Source organism: Myxocyprinus asiaticus, chromosome 11 (assembly GCF_019703515.2).
Source record: "Myxocyprinus asiaticus isolate MX2 ecotype Aquarium Trade chromosome 11, UBuf_Myxa_2, whole genome shotgun sequence".
NCBI lineage: Eukaryota > Metazoa > Chordata > Actinopteri > Cypriniformes > Catostomidae > Myxocyprinus > Myxocyprinus asiaticus.
Window position 1 is genome coordinate 7,815,201 of NC_059354.1, and position 20,182 is coordinate 7,835,382.

General features: G+C 36.8%; 1 protein-coding gene across 1 annotated transcript; it reads right to left on the reverse strand.

Annotated features, from left to right (window-relative positions):
* Positions 1-7,775: 7,775 nt before the first annotated feature.
* On the reverse strand, positions 7,776-18,614 carry LOC127448076 (cytohesin-interacting protein-like). The gene is made up of 8 exons (XM_051710357.1): positions 18,208-18,614; positions 16,426-16,475; positions 16,266-16,320; positions 15,899-16,001; positions 13,440-13,533; positions 12,938-13,004; positions 12,508-12,574; positions 7,776-10,133 (listed from the first exon to the last, which is right to left on the reverse strand). The coding sequence occupies exons 1-8, from the start codon at positions 18,379-18,381 to the stop codon at positions 9,715-9,717; spliced, it is 1,029 nt and encodes a 342-aa protein (XP_051566317.1). The 5' UTR covers positions 18,382-18,614; the 3' UTR covers positions 7,776-9,714.
* Positions 18,615-20,182: the final 1,568 nt, after the last annotated feature.

Here is a 20,182-nt window from a genome sequence, read left to right on the forward strand (position 1 = left end):
TTTTTTTTTTTTTTTTTTTTACGAATTAATTTGACAAGTTTAGACCTTAAACTTTTAACATTATGAAAGCTGTGAAATAATGAAGTTATGTGTTATATGTCTCCCGCCTTTCCAGGAAACCTGTTCATATAAAAATCAATCAATTGCGTTTACCTTTTACATTTAACCAAGCGCACATGAAATGTCAACAATATATATTTCATAGACTAGGGTGTTCTGGGTGATTGCTAATGTGTTCTCTTTGCTCTTTAGTACATTGGTGCTACAGTATGTGGAGTCTTTTGGATTTTATGCTGTCTTTATGTGCTTTTCAGTGCTTCAAATGTCTGGCCATCATTCACTTACATTGGAAGGACCTACAGAACAGAGATATTCTTCAAAAAAAATGTGTGTGTGTGTTCTGCAGAAACATACATATCTGGGATGGGATTAGGGATGATGAGAGGATTTTCATTTTTGAGTGAACTATCCCTTTAATGAACTGTTCAAGTCACGCCAGAATGATCATATTTATGAGATTAGTGTACATGAACAGCAAAGTTGTAAATCCAGTGAGATTGCCAATTTTCTGAGATGGGGCATGGCAAGAATCAAGCAAATTGGTGAGTGTGCAGTTTAGATTGAATGTTTTTTTTTTTTTTTTTTTTTTTTTTTTTTTTTGTCCTATTAATGAAGAATAAAGCATGCCAGAAATTAAGACTCATTTAGCTAGTTTATATGAGGTGACAGGCTTACATAATAGCATTTCCCATCAGTATATGTGGCCACACTAGGATGATCAAATAAAACACACCTAATACGCAGTGTGTATGTGAATGCATGTACATGTCATTGCATTGATGCTAAAAAAGATGAAAAATTGTGAAATGGGCCCACTCAGTCCAACTAAAATCGCTTGAACGCTCATTACATCGAAATGACAACTACTGAACGTGTAAGTACAAACGAAGTTTAAACCACAACATAAATGAATTAGTGTTTATATTGGCTATGTGTTAAACATATGTGGATTAGACATATGATTGAAAAAAAAAAAACAGTCTATAACTAATTGTATCATTGAAGGAGGGGCCTGAGCAATTTTTAGTGTCCAGAACACACTGGACTCTTTTCATTTGAGCCAATAAGCAACCACCCAGAACACCCTGGCAACTGCATTGCAATGTGCTAAAAACACAGTTAAAACAACAACAGCATAGCAACAACCTGACATCCACCTAGACACCCTAGCAACTGCCCCACCCCCCTTCTGAAAACACTCAAAGACTTAACAAACATATATTAGTGGTGTGTTGATTTAGAATGAAAAATGTAAAAGATTGAAAAAAGAGAATGATTAGGATGATCAATAAATTATTAACAATTTACAGCCATTGCCTAGTTAATATGTAATCATGTAATCTATAAAAAGTAACTGTAATCTAATTACGAGTATTTTAAAATGTAATTTAATCCAATTACAAGTACTTGTTTTTGTAATATGATTACGTAATCCAGATTACATGTAATCGTTACTACCCAGCACTGGTTTTTGATTGAGAACAGACCAAAATGTAACTCCTTTTTCATTGTACATCTGACAGCAGTCTCCTTGGCGATCATGATTTCAAGCTCGACACTTCCTACAGCACCATCTAGCGCTCTGCGTATGCGTCAAACACTAGGAAGTGTAATTGAGCTTGAAAACATGATCCTGCCTGAAGACTACAATGGCAAGATGTATAGTGAAAAGGGAGTTATGTTTTGGTCTGTTCTCACCCTAAACCAACTGGATCTCTTCAGAAGACATTGATTAAACTACTGGAGTCTTATGGATTACTTTAATGTTGCCTTTATATCCTTTCTGGAGCTTCAAAGTTCTGGTCACCATTCACTTGCAGTGTATGGACCTACAGAGCTGAAATATTCATCTAAAAATCTTTGTTTGTGTTCTGCAGAAGAAAAAATGATGAGCACCGCCAATAAAATAAATTGCCATGGGTTTAATTAGCTGTTCCATAATTTATGCAATTTACTTGTACTTTTGAGATTTACAGTGCATCCGGAAAGTATTCACAGCGCTTCACTTTTTCCACATTTTGTTATGTTACAGCCTTATTCCAAAATGGATTAAATTCATTATTTTCCTCAAAATCCTACAAACAATACCCCATAATGACAACGTGAAAGAAGTTTGTTTGAAATCTTTGCAAATTTATTAAAAATAAAAAACGAAAAAAATCACATGTACATAAGTATTCACAGCCTTTGCCATGACACTCAAAATTGAGCTCAGGTGCATCCTGTTTCCACTGATCATCCTTGAGATGTTTCTACAACTTGATTGGAGTCCACCTGTGGTAAATTCAGTTGATTGGACATGATTTGGAAAGGCACACACCTGTCTATATAAGGTCCCACAGTTAACAGTGCATGTCAGAGCACAAACCAAGCCATGAAGTCCAAGGAATTGACTGTAGACCTCCGAGACAGGATTGTATCGAGGCACAGATCTGGGGAAGGGTACAGAAAAATTTCTGCAGCATTGAAGGTCCCAATGAGCACAGTGGCCTCCATCATCCATAAATGGAAGAAGTTAGGAACCACCAGGACTCTTCCTAGAGCTGGCCGCCTGGCCAAACTGAGCGATCGGGGGAGAAGGGCCTTAGTCAGGGAGGTGACTAAGAACCCGATGGTCACTCTGACAGAGCTCAAGCATTTCTCTGTGGAGAGAGGAGTACCTTCCAGAAGAACAACCATCTATGCAGCACTCCACCAATCAGGCCTGTATGGTAGAGTGGCCAGACGGAAGCCACTCCTCAGTAAAAGGCACATGACAGCCCGCCTGGAGTTTGCCAAAAGGCACCTGAAGGACTCGGAGACCATGAGAAACAAATATTGAACTCTTTGGCCTGAATGGCAAGCGTCATGTCTGGAGGAAACCAGGCAACGCTCATCACCTGGCCAATACCATCCCTACAGTGAAGTATGGTGGTGGCAGCATCATGCTGTGGGGATGTTTTTCAGCGGCAGGAACTGGGAGACTAGTCAGGATCGAGGGAAAGATGAATGCAGCAATGTACAGAGACATCCTTGATGAAAACCTGCTCCAGAGCGCTCTGGACCTCAGACTGGGGCGAAGGTTCATCTTCCAACAGGACAACGACCCTAAGCACACAGCCAAGATAACAAAGGAGTGGCTCCGGGACAACTCTGTGAATGTCCTTGAGTGGCCCAGCCAGAGCCCAGACTTGAACCCGATTGAACATCTCTGGAGAGATCTGAAAATGGCTGTGCACCGACGCTCCTCATCCAACCTGATGGAGCTTGAGAGGTCCTGCAAAGAAGAATGGGAGAAACTGCCCAAAAATAGGTGTGCCAAGCTTGTAGCATCATACTCAAAAAGACTTGAGGCTGTAATTGGTGCCAAAGGTGCTTCAACAAAGTATTGAGCAAAGGCTGTGAATATTTATGTACATGTGATTTTTTTTTTTATTTTTCGTTTTTTATTTTTAATAAATTTGCAAAGATTTCAATCAAACTTCTTTCACATTGTCATTATGAGGTATTGTTTGTAGAATTTTGAGGAAAATAATGAATTTAATCCATTTTGGAATAAGGCTGTAACATAACTAAATGTGGAAAAAGTGAAGCGCTGTGAATACTTTCCGGATGTAAGCGGTGTAAATTGCAAATTTTAAGTAAATTTAAAATCAGTTACTTTAATACTTTTACTGAAGCATTTTTCTCATGGGCTACTTTAATTTTTACTTGAGTCATTAAGGTATCTGTAAGTATGACGAATGGATACTTTATACAACACTGCTCACACTGACACACATACGGTACATATGCAAACACACACTGACACGCATACATAAATACGAACGCACGCAAACACACATAAAAGCACACACACACTGATACACATATATACGTATGAACGTGGAGACACACTTACAAAAAAACACACACACACACATACACGGTGTGACTGTGGCTGCCTTTAGCCTTCTCTGTCTATCTCTCTCAGTTTGATTGATTACCCTGTTTCAAACAAATGAGGCTGGGCATAGAAATGCATCTATTCTCTGACTACAAACTCATCAGACATGTTTAGTAAGTTCTGTTCTCTGGTTTGTGTGCAGCTGTGTTGTGTTCTGTTGTTTCTGTCGCTGTGGTTGACCTGTTTTTTGATAAACAAAATGAGTGTTTGCATGAACGCCCCGTCTCGCAACAGATACTGGCCTTCTGCTGTCTCATGAACGCACAGGAGATCAACAGTCGGTCAACAGTTTCACTAAATAATACATTAAATTTTCGTTTGTTTCTTACTAAACCTTAACAAATGTTTTCAGAACAATCATGAGCCTCATGGAATAATTTATCAGACTTCTGAATTATACTTGTGCATCCTTTTGAAGCTTGAAGAGGTGGTCAGCATAAATTGCCATTGTATGACATCACTGAGCACAAAGTTTTTTCACAATTTATCCCTTTGGGTTAAGAAAAAGAAAGAAAGTCACATTGGGGATGACAACACAGGGGTGAGTAAACAATGACTGAATTTTCATTTTTGGGTGAACTAACCCTTTAAAGAAAGGCTTATGTGAAATTATTAGTGAATGCCAGACTAGATTCATGACTGGCCAACACATGCTTACAATGTAAGATTGGTTCTGGACCTTTTGGACGATTTTAATCTGATAGAGGCATTGATTGTTGTTGATTTTTGTATTTATTTTTTAGACTTTCATGAGCTTTTTTCTTGAGGTCTTTTGTTACAACTGAACACCAGTTTGTAATTAATGCATTGAAAAACTTTGGCTTTGGTGATAAATGTATCTCTATAATTGAAATGTTTCACAGAGGTATCAACAGTTATATAAATGTAAACCCAAATACTAAAAAGAGATTCCTTGTTCATAGAGGGGTACGTCAATGCTGTTCCATATCTCCTTTTTTTTTCTTTTTCTTCTTCTTCTTATGGGGGTGGAATTACTTTCCACACTTCTAAGTGTCTTCATTTGACAAATTGAAGTATTACTGTGAATACCCAGCTAGCTGATGATACTGTTCTTTTTTTTTTTTAAAGATAAGAAGAGTCAATTACCTGCAGCGATTCAGTTAGTACCTACATGCTCTGAGGCATCTGGATTCAAGCTTAATTTGTCTAAATGTTAAATAATGTGTCTTTATGAATACGAAGAAGCTGCTTTATGGAATGTACTATATATATATATATATATATATATATATATATATATATATATATATATATATATATATATATATATATGTGTGTGTGTGTGTGTGTGTGTGTGTGTATGGAATAATGCTTACATTACAGTCAATAAGAAATCACTTTATTTACAGAACTAGAAAGATTTATTTTTAGCTGTTTTTTTTTTTTTTTTGTTTTTTTTTTTTTTTTTTTTTGATTAATCAAGTCAGTTACTTTAATATGGAAATTAAAGTAAATCAAGTGGTCATTTGCTATCAAGTCTAAAGAGTTTCAGTCTGTAATAAAGGCCACACCTTCAGGTCTGTTAACGCTGATGAAAAGTCATGCAATTTCTTAATGTCTGTAAAGCTGAACATCTACTTTTCTTAAATGGTTTGGATGTTAGTAGGAAAAATCGCAAAAATACACATATTACAGTATATCTTCACAATAAAAGTACTATGAAATGTTTTATTATAATTGTTTATTTAAATATTGTTATTATAGCCTCTAAGATGGTTGGGAAGGAGGGGTAGCCTGACCTTGCAGTTCTTTCATCCTCTGTCTGTGCACTAGAGGGTACTGTTCACTAAGTTTTCAAAATAAACATCTTAGTATGCTGTTATAAGCACTGCCTTTATCTTGCTGCTGCTATGTCCTTAGTAAAACATTCTTTCAAAATGCAGTAAATGTTAAACGCTTTAAGACAAGTGCATGTCTATTTCACATGACATTAGTTTTGAAGGGAAATATAAAGTGTGTGCCTGTGTATGACTTTCTTTACCAATCTTTAAACTAAAATTTATTTATTTAGTACATGTTATACACATTAATTTCCAGCATACATGGGAACTCCATCAATACTGTTTAAAAGGCATCACAAGTTGCTTAAGAGAATACCTAGAATGTGCAGAGCTGCAATATAGACAGAGTGGCTACTCTGAAGAAGCTAAAATATGAGATGTTTTTGTTGTTGTTGTTGTTTTGGTCACTACACAGTCCCCATACTTCCACTTCCACTGCCTACCCATATAGACCTTATTCACGCTAGCGCCATCTTTGTTTTTTAATTGGAATGACAATGAGACTGTGATGGATAGACTTACAGTCTCTTCAGTTGGCTGTACTGGAGTTTAAAGTGTTTTTGAATTGTTCCGCAGACAAAACATTGATAAAATATCTGTCCAAGAACATTCTGTGTACAAAGAACTCCAGACAACATGAGTTGTGGAAAGTCAGATGTTATCTAAGAGCTTTATACAGCTTTCTACTGTTGCAATTGAAGAGACAGGAAGTCAATCCCTCACAGCCTCATCGTCATTCCCATTAAAAATCAAAGATGTCACTAGCGTGAATAAGGTCTATACATACCGTACCGGAATGGAAGAAACCTTAATGCTAAATATAGCAGCTGTAGTCCTAAGTAAAGCATTGCCTGTTTGTTTACCTGAGAATGTGCTTGGACTAGCCAGAAAATGTGTAGACAAGAGGAGGACACTTTGGACATGAGGCGTCCCTTATGGGATGTCATAATTTTCAGCCATAATACCAGATGTTCCACCTAATAAGGTACAGTGGGTTGGAACATTTACTCCATCATTCAGCATTATTTGAAACATAAGTTGAATACACCTGAAGATACCAGTAAATGGCAGGTTGTGTGAGATATGGGGTGGAGGGTTTAATCCTCTGGTGGGTGTTTCCTCTATGATTTCTGCAAATATGAAAGGACTCTATTTGCAATTCATGTTGAGGTTGAAGGGTGTCTGTAAGGAGATCTTGGGTGGGTTTTTGTTGGACATTGAAGAAATCCTCACCTTGTAAGGGGTTTCTTCCACTGATTCTCAATCCCACTGAAATGATCCATATCCTGTTGTCTGCAGGTGATGATGGCCCTCCAATGTTCAGATTGCATGCCCACCCCCCAATCCACTATCATAAATATTATGTTACAGCCTTGCAAAGTACCAATAGTTATTTATCCCTAAACCTAATCCCAAAGTGTTATATTATTTCAACCCCATCACAGTAAACATGAAATAAACATGGAACTTTTGGTTTAAAAGAAAATCAGTTTTTCTGTGCCTTGTACTAAAGCTTGATGAGGCCAATCTATAAGTGTAAACATAATGAAATACTGGTAAAGACTATGAGTGAAACTTTCTTCTCTTTGAAACAACTTTGATGATATCAATTTTTCAAGTATGAAATCATTTTTAAAGGGGGAAATGTCACATTGGACTGAAACAGAAATGAGCAACAAGGTAAATTCTGAATTTTCACTGCGTTTTAGAAGAAAAAACAAAACAGCAAAAGCATGATCAATATCCCTGTTAAAAAGAAAATTTGTTGTGTTTTGGATAGGATACTGGTTTGCTGGTTGTCCAGTATTTTCTGTTTCTTTTTCTTTCTTTCTTAATTTTTTTCATTTTTTATTTAAAAAAAAAAAAAAAAAAAAAATGTTTACTGGTGAACAACATGGTTATCTAAAATGTTCATTTCAGCTGGGATTCAGATGAAAATCAAACATTTTACAATTAAATTGTTTAATTGTATTTTTTATTTTTTTGTATTATACATTAAACAGTATTTTGTCTTGTTAGTTACTGTAAATCAGTCATAAGTCATGGCGAGTCATTGGGACACAAATGGCACCATTTCCTGAGAATTAGCCAGCAGAACATCGCAAAAACTGCAATAAATGTGACATCTGTTTTATTTTATTTTTTTACTAAGCAACAGATGACAACATAGTAACTATGTAATGGTGAAATATAAGATTACCACAGTTTTTATTGGAAATTATAGTGCATATACTGTGTACTCTGAGAACAGGGACTACACTATAGATAAAGAATGGATTTTAATTTAATAATTGATGATTATTATTAATTATATTTATTGTGATATATTAATGAAAATATATCATTATTATTGGGTGCATTTATTAATATATATATATATATATATATATATATATATATATATATATATATATATATTAATTGGGTCATGGATATGTGTGCTGTAGAGTGGGATTTACTGAGTTGCCCGTTATGCAGTGTGGATTTTTTTTTGTGCAAAATATGATGATGCCTGGAGCCCAATCTATATTTTACTGTTTATGAAATCCCAACAAAAGGGTTCAAATGAAACATAAAGAGGAGGGAACCAGGGGCAGAGTCTTTCTTTGTAAACACATGCACTGTATTATGTGCAGGTGATTTGCAGCGACAGCAGGAAGACAAATCACATCTCAGTGGCTTTTCTGAGAAAATCTCTCCCTTTGCATTCTCATTTTTATATTCATCTGCATCAACACAAGCAAAAACCATGTATGACATCCCTGAACACACATTTTTCAAATTTAAGAGGTGCTGTTGCATGTATTATTTACATTCAGGTTTAAGTGAAACTATCCGTTAAAGGGATCATTCAAGAAAGCAAAAAATAGTTGGTAAAGTAGCACCTCATCTCACCACATCCTGTTATGAAGTTTTCTGCTCTACTTCTGCGGTTTGGAGCTCTGACACACTCTCAGCTCTGACTGATCTCGGTCCTCTCACGACAACATCACCTCAACTTTCAAATCACTCACTATAGTTATTTGATCAGTCCTGTTTTATAGTCAACGGTTTAACAGGTTTGATCTAAGGTAATGTGAAATTAACAGGGTTAAAAAGTTGAAATAAGAAGGTAAATTGTGTAAAGTGCCTCTGTTCCATACATGATGTTTTATTGCACAGCAAATTATGTTTTGCTTGATGGCTAAGTCTAAGAAGGGGCTGAGGGAGCTTGAGGATTTTGGGCGCTTCAATATGACATTTCAAAGTTAGACCCCCTAAATAATTTAGCCGCTGAAATATGGAGGCAATAAATGTCGTCATTTCGGCCAAAATACGGGATGTCCCAGCTAATACGGGACAGTGGACAGCCCTAGGGGTTGGGACTTTAACAACATCCTTATCAACCTATTAATTGCCTCTGAGGTTTGCTGTCTTGCTCAAAAGCACAATGCTGATTGGACACTGCCATTCTAGGATTGCCCCTACAAGGAATTAAACCTGACACTTTTGTACCCTTACAATTATGCTACAGCCATTTAAGCAGCTCACCTCATTCACATGCTACACCAGACCATGATCAGTTACATCAGAACTCAAGTGGGAACTAGAAGATTTAACAGTGTGCAGGACTGAAGTGTAAACCACTGAATTAGGGCAGCGGAAGCATTTTGCGCGGTTTCTTTTTGGCATACACGTTCCTAAGGTTGTTAATGCAAGTTGTTGATTACAGTGCTGAATCTTTGAGAAACGATAATGCTTTTGGTCCAGAAATACTGACACAAATGACTGTCTGTAATGCTCATGTGAGTCTCTACAATCTACAGCAGGAAAGTCATGAATGTCCCCAAGATTGTGCACCGTGCTAGTTAGCATGAACCTTGTACTGCCCAATGTCCTTACTAAGGAATCAGTCGAACAACAGTTATTGGTGGTGTAAATGATTTTTCAACTGGCCTCCTCTTCCTCTACGGAGTGCTTCAGTCCAGGTAAGAACTTCAGAAGGTGCTTGCGTACGCTTCCTTTTCTGCCTCGCCTCGGCAGCGTCCCAAACATGGATGATGATGATGAATTGTCCCAGCTCGGGGAAAATGAACTATTACTGCTCGTAAGGCTGATGCTACGTGTTCGGGTCAGGGCTCTTGATGGCCCTCCCTCCAGCTGGAAGAAGTCTGCGTTTTCCATGGGGCTGAACGGACTCGAGTCGTCGAACACAGATGACGTGAATGCTCCGTCCTCACTGTCGTCTGTCATAATGCTGCGGCAACTGCTGTCGCTGGAGAAGCGCTGGCCAAAGCGACCCGTGGGAGATGAGAGAGATATCAGAGAGTCCACAGATGGGTGCAGGGCACTCTCATTCAAATTACCTGCAAGACAGAGATACCTGTAAACCTAAAGCCTCTGAGTCAACATCAGCTCGTGCAATATCAGATATTTACATTCATCAAAAATAAAAAGACATCGCTTTAATGTCTCAATTACTTCTCTTAGACAGCAATGAGATGAAATGCAGAGCAAATGGGGACTTTTTCTGAAGTCTCCTGCTTCTCAAATGAGAAAACCACCCAAAGTAATCTCACATGTGAGAGTTTCCGAAGAGATCTCAACAGTGTCTCAGACAGGTTACAGCTCAGATTTACCAAAAGACACCAAAGCCTGAAATCAATGGTATATCAACAATTGTCTCACTTTTTTTGTTTCTCCTAGGAATTTTAGTAGAAACATTTGAGACAATGTTGAAAGTTAAACTAGTTTGTCAAGTCAAACTTTGTTGGCTTGACTAAGTCTTGTCTGAAAGTTAAAACTAGTTTTGAATGTTTAAAGTTTGATGATTATACAGACATTTCAGTAAGACAGACTGCCAGCTAGCTGGCTAACAGAGTTTGGTGGATGTAGCAAAGCTGTAGGAGGAGACAAATCCAACATAAGGCCCTATTTTTAAGGCGCAGTGCTATGCCATAAGTCATAAGTGCAAAATCAGTGGGCATGACCATGAAGTTTTGGTATTTTTGTGCAAGCATGTGCAAAGTCTAGGTGCAAGAGGCTTTGTTGAAATCACGCACGCAATGTGCTGATGGGCTGGATCAAGAGCAATTTAATTTGGAAGTTTTTCTCTGGTTATTGAAGCATCTGCGTCCTATTATACTGTATAGTTCATTCCCTGTCAAGCACCAATAAAATAAACAAAGACATCACATTCATTAGAAGCCGGCAGTGTAAATGGACTGTATGCAATGAATTAGTATAATAGAAATAAGGACATGCTCCTTTTAAATACTTAGAAAATTGTATTCTTGTCAGGGTTTAGATGTACGCTCTGTTAAATTATAGGGAATGTAAGTTTTATTAATAATTTTCATCCACTGGCCCACAAATCATGGCTAGTGTTAATAGTGACTGTATCAGCACACACTTCATTTCTACTGGTCGATTTTGATTTTAAACAACTAAATTCATTTATTGAAATATTATTTCCAAATTCAAATTACACTTCAAACAAAACTAAAATATAATCAGAATAACTAAATGGTCAAACAATCATACCAATTCAAAAACTTCTCTCACCAGCACCTTTTGCAGTGACTTAAAAATCACTCTGAGACAACAGGTGGAAAAATACTAATACAAATGAGATCATAAATACAATTGTAAATACTGTAAAAACATAATAATAATAATAACTGAAAAAATAAGCCATGACCTCTAGGTAGTTTAACACAAATCTCATAAATGTTTGTGCAAACACTCCCATCCATGCCCACTAACGCTTAGCGCTGGCACGAAAAATTGCACTTAGAATTGGCGCTCTCACGAAAATTAGATGACGTAGCGCTGTTGTGTGTATCTCACGAAAATAGAGCCCATTTTTTTTTTTTTTTTTTCAAAATCCCTTAATCAAGACCAACATTTCTAATGAAACAAAATTGAGAACTCCATCAAGTCTCCTCAGCTATGAAAGAGCAACTTCTGAGCAATAAAATTTTTATCTAGGAGGTATATATTTATGTTCATTTGCGTGTTCCCTGGGAATCAAACCCACGATCTTGGTGTTGCTAGCATCATACTCAGCCAATTGAGATAAAGGAGCTCAGACAAGGAAATATGAGACCATCAGATCCACATTAAATGGAGAGTAGTGGCTTTGAGAATGTGTATGTAGTCATCTGTGCACATTTCAAGTCTTTTCAGGTTCTGTACATTTGCTTTTGAACCAATAAAGCAACAGAGCTAAGAGATGCAAGGAAAGGACACGCCTTTCCTGTTCCCTTCAATGATAAATAAGTATTAAACAGTGTTGGGGAGTAGTGACGCTACTAAATTCACTATATTTTTCAGCAGCATGACAGTAGTTATTTTTGTAATAGTGTAGCTTTTCCATTAACAAGCTTGGGAAAAGCTATCATGGGAATGTTAGGGAGTCTGAATCATTGACGTAAAACGGTTTGTTTAGACGTTCGCTCCTGGGTACTTGCATGGTTCACATCCAAAAACATAGTAGGTACTAGGACCATGGAGTATTTTACTAATTTTCTGTCAGTGTGATCTCCTTTATTCAGTGGACACATTTATGAGATCCACCACAGTAAATGAATAAAGCTGATTTCCAGTTTTTGTTACTAGAACTCTTTCAGAGAGCGAAATATATTTGCTGCTTTGAGACAGCTCTCAGCTCTAACTGTATAGCGTTCATTAAGGGTGGGACGTTTATGGTTTTTCAGTTGTTGTTTTTTTTAACCTCACCTCGTGTAAGCCGCTTTTCCTGCAGTGTGAGAGATTGCAGTTCCACCCATTTCTCACGAAGAGTTTGCTGTATGAGAGAAATGCATAATCAACATGAGTCATTCTGATACATTTCTCTGTTTGTTCATCAGCATTAATTCATTTAGTTGCCTCAGCACTGATGCTAACACATAATGTTCAGTACAGCACAGTACAGCACAGCCCTATCTAACTTTCTGAGTAAGAGTGAGTTAACTGTGTTTAAAGTGTTTTTCCACCATCAGGCCAAACGTTTCTGAGCACAGTTAGGAACGGTTCCAGCAGAATTTCCACTTGAGCACAATTCGGCATGGTACGATTACACACACCGTTCTCGGCAAAAATATGCAGAGTAACACATAGCAACTGCATAGACACAAACGGCCACAGATTAATACAGACAAATACACACCTTAAGGTAGCGCATCTTTTTCTCTAATTCAATTCTTTTCACTACACTCCCACTGACGGTCTCCAACCTACACATACAGAGAGAGAGAGAGAGAGAGTTAGTTAGTGGTTGAATATCATACAGTACATGAAGGTCCAAATTCTGTGGATTGGATTTAAATATTGTTGAACGTGGTAAACGGCGCAAGAGGAGGCTACTACACTTCTATTTGTATCTAGAAGCATTTTCATATAGATTTTTACATTATCTAATTAAAATGTGAGTGGTTCTGGCCAATGAAGGTTCAATAGAAGTCTATGCAAGTCTGTTATTGCCTATTTTATCGTCTTCAAGAAAAAATTATAAGTCGATGAGACGAGTAGTTGAGAGATTTGTATTTTTATTAATTTTTTTGTGTACGGAAATTCTGTGGTCATTTCATTGTACTTCAGTTATATCCTTCTCGTTTTGTCTTTTCATTTGTTCAACATCTACTTATCCTGTGTCTGATTCTCATACTTACTTTAGTATGTTAGTTGATTCTTGAATCAACTTAATAATGTGCTGGTGTGTAGATCCCTCAATACTGACTCCATTTACTGACAAAATGATGTCACCTGTGTGAGAGAGAAATAAATTAGACCTGTTCTCATAGAATCACGTTACTATACCAACCAACCTTTTTGCAAAATGTTTTTTACATGGCTCCTTATACGTATCCAGATACACTTGAAAGCTTGTTTGAGTGTGATCAAATTGCATGGTATAACTCAACTGATAGAGTGTTGCATTGCATTGTAAAGGACTGGGGTATGAGTCCTGAAGAGCACATGAGTCAACATGTGAGCTGAAAGTGCCATAGAAGCATAACACCACACATTGCATTTTTCATTTCACATTTGCTTTTATGACACTTTCATTTAGGTTTAGAGTAAGGAGGTCTGTTTTGTTGATTTAAACTCAATAGATCATTAACCTTAAAAACCTCATCTGTTTGCAGTACTGGGTAGTAATGGATTACATGTAATCTGTATTATGTAATCGGATTACAAAAAACAAGTACTTGTAATTGGATTAAATTACATTTTAAAATACTCATAATCAGACTACAGTTACTTTTTTATAAATTACATGAATACATATTAAAAATGCAATGGCAGTAATTGTTAATAATTTATTAATCATCCTAATCATTGTATTTTTTCAATCTTTTACATTTTTCATTCTAAATCAGCACACCACTGATATACATTCAGTAACTCTTAGAGAGTTTTTGGAAGAGAAGGGGAGGGGGAGGGTTGTGTGTATTGCACTCAGAACTGATACTCTCTACTAACCAGCCAGGTGAAAATGGAGCAGTCTACCTCAGCATTTAACCAAGAATCAATAGAGAGAATTTCATTTTTAAGGAGACACCGGGTACAAACATGCAATAAAAACTCTGCCTTCCAAAAGTTAATATCCTGTCTCATGCAAAGGATTCTGTCAAATCTAAAGAAACATTTGGAGGAATGTTTGCATGTTTTTTAACTTTACATCACAAATCTAACCAACTCAAACACATTTTTTTTTTCAATTATTATTTGAATAATCACTCTATGTATAATATAATCATATGTTGCAATGTCTTTGGAAGGATTTTGTCCATCAAACACATCAAAATGCACATATACACGTCATTTCATATTCAATTGGATTTGCGCCATAAAGTTACTTTAGGTTTCCTAAACTGCTTTTATAGTCGGATTCAAAAATGTATATGAATGCACTTTTGGTGTAGTGATAACTTTGAGATGTTTTTGTGATGCGTTTGTAAAGTGGCGAAATTGCATGACAGTATTTGTGTTAACGTGCAATAAGAAATGCTGGTTAAACTCAAAAATATTTGAGTCTGTCACTGATGGAGGACCTAGACCTCTATCAGCATCAAGGGGGAAAACATGAAAATATGAAAACTTCCTTAATATTTTTACATTTGTGATCATTTTTCTGAATTTGTGTACACCGCAATTTGTTGAGCACCACTCAAACGATTAAACCATGCAGAATTAAGTTGAAAGTAGTCCAAAAGTAATCCAAAAGTAATCAGATTAGATTACCCCACAAATGTAATCTACAAGATTATGTTACTGATTGTGAGATAGAGTCGTGTAACTTCTAATCAGTACCTGATTACAATTCGCAAGTAATCCGTCTAGCACTGTCTGTTTGGGAGAAAATTAAACTCGCTTTTAGTGCAACACAGTGAACATTTCACCTTGGAACTGCCGCGATACATGTAAAGAACCATGTAATATTTCGTAAATATTTCGCCACAGTCATGTAATTTTCATTGGATCATGCTCAATAATATTCATTACACGTGCATATACACAGTTTTATTTAGTTTATCCTTCTTAGTAGTTAAACCATTGTTACTTTAATGTATTCCTTTGTGTTAAATGACTGCTACTTTCTTAGTTTACTCTGCACTTTTATTTATTTACTTCTTTATTTCAGCACTATTGCGCTATAGATCATTGAATTTAAAAGTAATTAACTTAATTGAAAGTCTGTATCTGTAATCTGATTACAAGGATTTAAAATGTAATGTGTTACACAACTTTTTTTTAACTGCAAAAGTGGTTAGATGACTAACATTTTACACCCAACACTGATAACTTGAACTGCATTTTCACTATTCTTATTTTACTAAGAAAACAGTATTGTTAATTTACTTAGTTTGCACAATTTGAATTATGTGAAGTAAAAGAAACAAAAATAAAAAATATGGAAAGATGGTGTTATGTGACTTTGGTCATGAGAAAGCTTGCAATAGCTGACCATGAAGAGCATGCCAGCCAGACAGAGACAGTGATGCACCAGCTGCTGTTTAATGTAGTTGTGGTGTAGGCGGGTAGGAAGGTGCAGTGTAAACAGGGTCAGGTTAGATGGGTGGAGTGAGTTAACACTCTCATTAAAGGAAGTGGAAAGCCTGCTCACCGGCGGTCAAACCTGCAGCTTCTGCTGCGCTGACATCCTGCACACTGCAAACAAACGTGCACATCTCCACCATACTGCTGTTCTTGACCTTTAGACCATACGTCTGCAGACACACATCCCATAACATCAATACTCAAAACATCAGCAGAAACTTTAGAAATAAACCTATAATCTGATCAGTTGCAAGTGGATGTGCATGGACAGCATGATTACAGCTTTATATTATAGTGTGGTTATCTAGTGCAAGCGCATTTTTACGTCTGGCCTCAGTGACCAAATATATTATTATTATTATTTTTTTTTTTTTAATGTGAAATCGCACCTGTGTGACATTAAATAAATGCATTTGATGCAGTTTAAAACATACCTGAACTTCAAATCCAAAGGCTTCATTGTCCTGTTTCTCCAATATAATCATTGTTCTGTGCATTAACAAAAAACAAGAGACATCCATTAAACATTTGTATGAGACATCAGAAATTGACTTCATAAATGTTGCGGTTATGTCACAGTGAATGTGTCTTTACCTCTGAGGATCAGTATAATCCACTAGAGATGTAGAGTGTGTTCTGCTCACCTGCAAAGCAAACATTCTCAGATTTATTTTATGGTCTTGAGAAACCAAATAAAATTCATTGAAAGTGCATACACAGTTCACCTGTTGCAGGAATGCAGGTAAACAGTCAAATTTGGTCTGGAATAGTGTTTAATTATAACATATTGAAAAGAGCAGACTTTATCTTTAAATTAAAATCACATGACAGGAATCCATGCCTATTTTTAGTAGCGAATTTAGCATATATCTTGCAATTGCGTCTTTATATATCGAAATTACAAGTTTATTTAAAAACATTACGACTCTTTTCATAATTGCAACTTTATATCTGGTAGTAGTGACTTAATTTCTCGTAATTGTGCCTTTAGCCTGTATCTCGCAATTACGAGTTTATATCTTGCTATTGCGAGTTTATTTTTTTTCATAATTGTGAATGACTATATTTGTCGTAATTGCGACTATCTCTTGAAGTTGCACCTTTTTTCTTGTAATTGCAAGTTTTTAATCTTTTATTATTAATACTGTATTGGCCCTATTTAAAGAGTGCTATGCCTTAAGCGCAGCATTATGCGATCCATCATATTCCCAAAGTCAGTGAGCGTGACCATTAAGTTTTGATATTTTCATGCAAGCATGCGCTACGCCTATCACAAGTGGGTTGGCGAAATTGCGTGTGCAAATAGTGATTGATAAAAGTGATTGATAGCTCTTTAACATCATCTGTTGGTGGAATCCCCAAACTGAAAATGTAGGAACTGGTTTTAGACTTTGCGCTGAGATTAGAAGTGCTTTTTAAACATCTTAGCGCAATGACTTATCAAAAGGAAAATGGCAAATTGCTCTTTGCTCCACTTCATTAACATACAATACACCCACAGTTTGCACACTTTTACCCACAAATGAAAATTGGGCTTAGAAATTGCGCTATCACGAAAATTGGATAAGACAGCACATGGTGGTTGCGCATTGGGCGCACATATGAAAAGAGAACCCGGTATGTTCTAGTAATTGCGACTTTAGCCTATATCTCGCAGTCGTGGCTTTATTTCTTGAAATCGCAAGAGCGCTAGCAAATCGCAATCGCAACTATTTATCGTAAACGCAAGTTTATATTTTGCAATGGCGACTTTATATCTTGCAGTTACAACTTCACATCTTTCAACTGCAGTTTTATTTTTCACAGTTGTGACTTTATTTCTATTAATTGCAAATGCACCCTCTATCTCACAATTGTAACTTTATTTCTTGCAATTGTGACTTTATTTCTCATAATTGCAAGTTTATATCATGCAATAACAAATTTATTTCTCATAATTGCAATGTTATATCTCACAATTGCAACATTATTTCTCATATAGGACAAAATTGAGCAATTACAAGAAATAATAGTTGCAATTGTGAGATATAAAGACAGAATTACCTTTTTATTTTTTGCTTCAAACAAGATTGCTGTAAGAATCATATAAAATCCTACTGGATAATGAATATGAATGAATGAATGAATGAATGAATAATAAACAAACAGGAATTTCACTTTATCCAGTATGATCATATTTGAGGATTCTTGTTTGATCCCTTTTAGGATTGACTCCAAAGTATGATAGAAATTCCATTAGCATTCCTTTAGGATATTTTGTCAAAATTGTTTATTTATATGTTTCATGATTTAGCTATAAGATTATCAACTCTCAGCATCCATGTTATCATAGAAACAGATATTAAGATTTTCATCACTGTATGATGGTTGTCCCACCTGACTGCGTGCCCATGATAATGTCCCGGCTTTGGTCTCTTCACTGTTCGAATTTTTGGCATTGTTGAAAGAGCGTCTTCGCCACAGCGTGCTTTTCTTCTTCTGAGATCCATCTAGTATGTCCAGGCTGCTCTGCTGCCTCAAAGGTACTTTAAAGTAATTATTGGAGGTCATGATGGCTCCTTATTCAAAGAACCCCAGCATCCTACTGCAGACTTCAGTGTAACCCATCTAGAGTATACACAGCGGATATACACACACCACGTGAACGCCAGGAACAGACATAGTGACTGTCAGTGTGTGGGTATGTGTTGACCTGTGTCTTCCGTTGTTCCTGTTCTCATCTAATCTTTCATTTTCTTCACTTTCATCTGGTGTGGTGTGGACAGCAATCTGTCTGTTTCCTCTTTTTGTCATTTGTCTCTTTTGAGCATTTTTCAGTAGTCTGCATAAAGACGAACATCTCTCTCACCTGTTTCCACAGTGTTGCATGGCTTTCAGTTCTCTCCCTGTGTGGACTATCACTTCTGTTTTGTGGTTTACACAGAGAAGCTGTCTGAATGCTGCCATAGTGCAAGGAAGATGAGCAGAGGCCCTCAGCACTAGTGCAAACAGACTGATTCATTAGGGCCCTTTTGCTCTTCAGGACAGATGAGGAGTCTACAGACAGATGTGTGTTGTGTTCTAGAGTAAAAACTTACAAGCACAAACTGAACAGCTACTTTATCAGCCTCAAAGACATGGTTTATTTTTTTCTAATTTCTGCCTATAAAAGCACTGACTAAGGCTGACTATACACACATATATATCTATATACTGTATATACAGGTGCATCTCAATAAATTAGAATGTCATGGAAAAGTTCATTTATTTCAGTAATTCAACTCAAATTGTGAAACTCGTGTATTAAATAAATTCAGTGCACACAGACTGAAGTAGTTTAAGTCTTTGGTTCTTTTAATTGTGATGATTTTGGCTCACATTTAACAAAAACCCACCAATTCACTATCTCAAAAAATTAGAATATGGTGACATGCCAATCAGCTAATCAACTCAAAACACCTGCAAAGGTTTCCTGAGCCTTCAAAATGGTCTCTCAGTTTGGTTCACTAGGCTACACAATCATGGGGAAGACTGCTGATCGACAGTTGTCCAGAAGACAATCATTGACACCCTTCACAAGGAGGGTAAGCCACAAACATTCATTGCCAAAGAAGCTGGCTGTTCACAGAGTGCTGTATCCAAGCATGTTAACAGAAAGTTGAGTGAAAGGAAAAAGTGTGGAAGAAAAAGATGCACAACCAACTGAGAGAACTGCAGCCTAATGAGGATTGTCAAGCAAAATCGATTCAAGAATTTGGGTGAACTTCACAAGGAATGGACTGAGGCTGGGGTCAAGGCATCAAGAGCCACCACACACAGACATGTCAAGGAATTTGGCTACAGTTGTCGTATTCCTCTTGTTAAGCCACTCCTGAACCACAGACAACGTCAGAGGCGTCTTACCTGGGCTAAGGAGAAGAAGAACTGGACTGTTGCCCAGTGGTCCAAAGTCCTCTTTTCAGATGAGAGCAAGTTTTGTATTTCATTTGGAAACCAAGGTCCTAGAGTCTGGAGGAAGGGTGGAGAAGCTCATAGCCCAAGTTGCTTGAAGTCCAGTGTTAAGTTTCCACAGTCTGTGATGATTTGGGGTGCAATGTCATCTGCTGGTGTTGGTCCATTGTGTTTTTTGAAAACCAAAGTCACTGCACCCGTTTACCAAGAAATTTTAGAGCACTTCATGCTTCCTTCTGCTGACCAGCTTTTTAAAGATGCTGATTTCATTTTCCAGCAGGATTTGGCACCTGCCCACACTGCCAAAAGCACCAAAAGTTGGTTAAATGACCATGGTGTTGGTGTGCTTGACTGGCCAGCAAACTCACCAGACCTGAACCCCATAGAGAATCTATGGGGTATTGTCAAGAGGAAAATGAGA

What these genes read in the sequence shown, in the direction of transcription:
- LOC127448076 (XM_051710357.1), bottom strand. Translation starts at nt 18,381, where the DNA reads ATGACCTCCAATAATTACTTTAAAGTACCTTTGAGGCAGCAGAGCAGC. An exon ending in TATCATGGGCACGCAGTCAG is followed by an intron (nt 16,476 to 18,207) that starts GTGGGACAACCA and finishes TTTGCTTTGCAG; the next exon opens with GTGAGCAGAACACACTCTAC. An exon ending in AAAAGATGCGCTACCTTAAG is followed by an intron (nt 12,575 to 12,937) that starts GTGTGTATTTGT and finishes TCTCTCATACAG; the next exon opens with CAAACTCTTCGTGAGAAATG.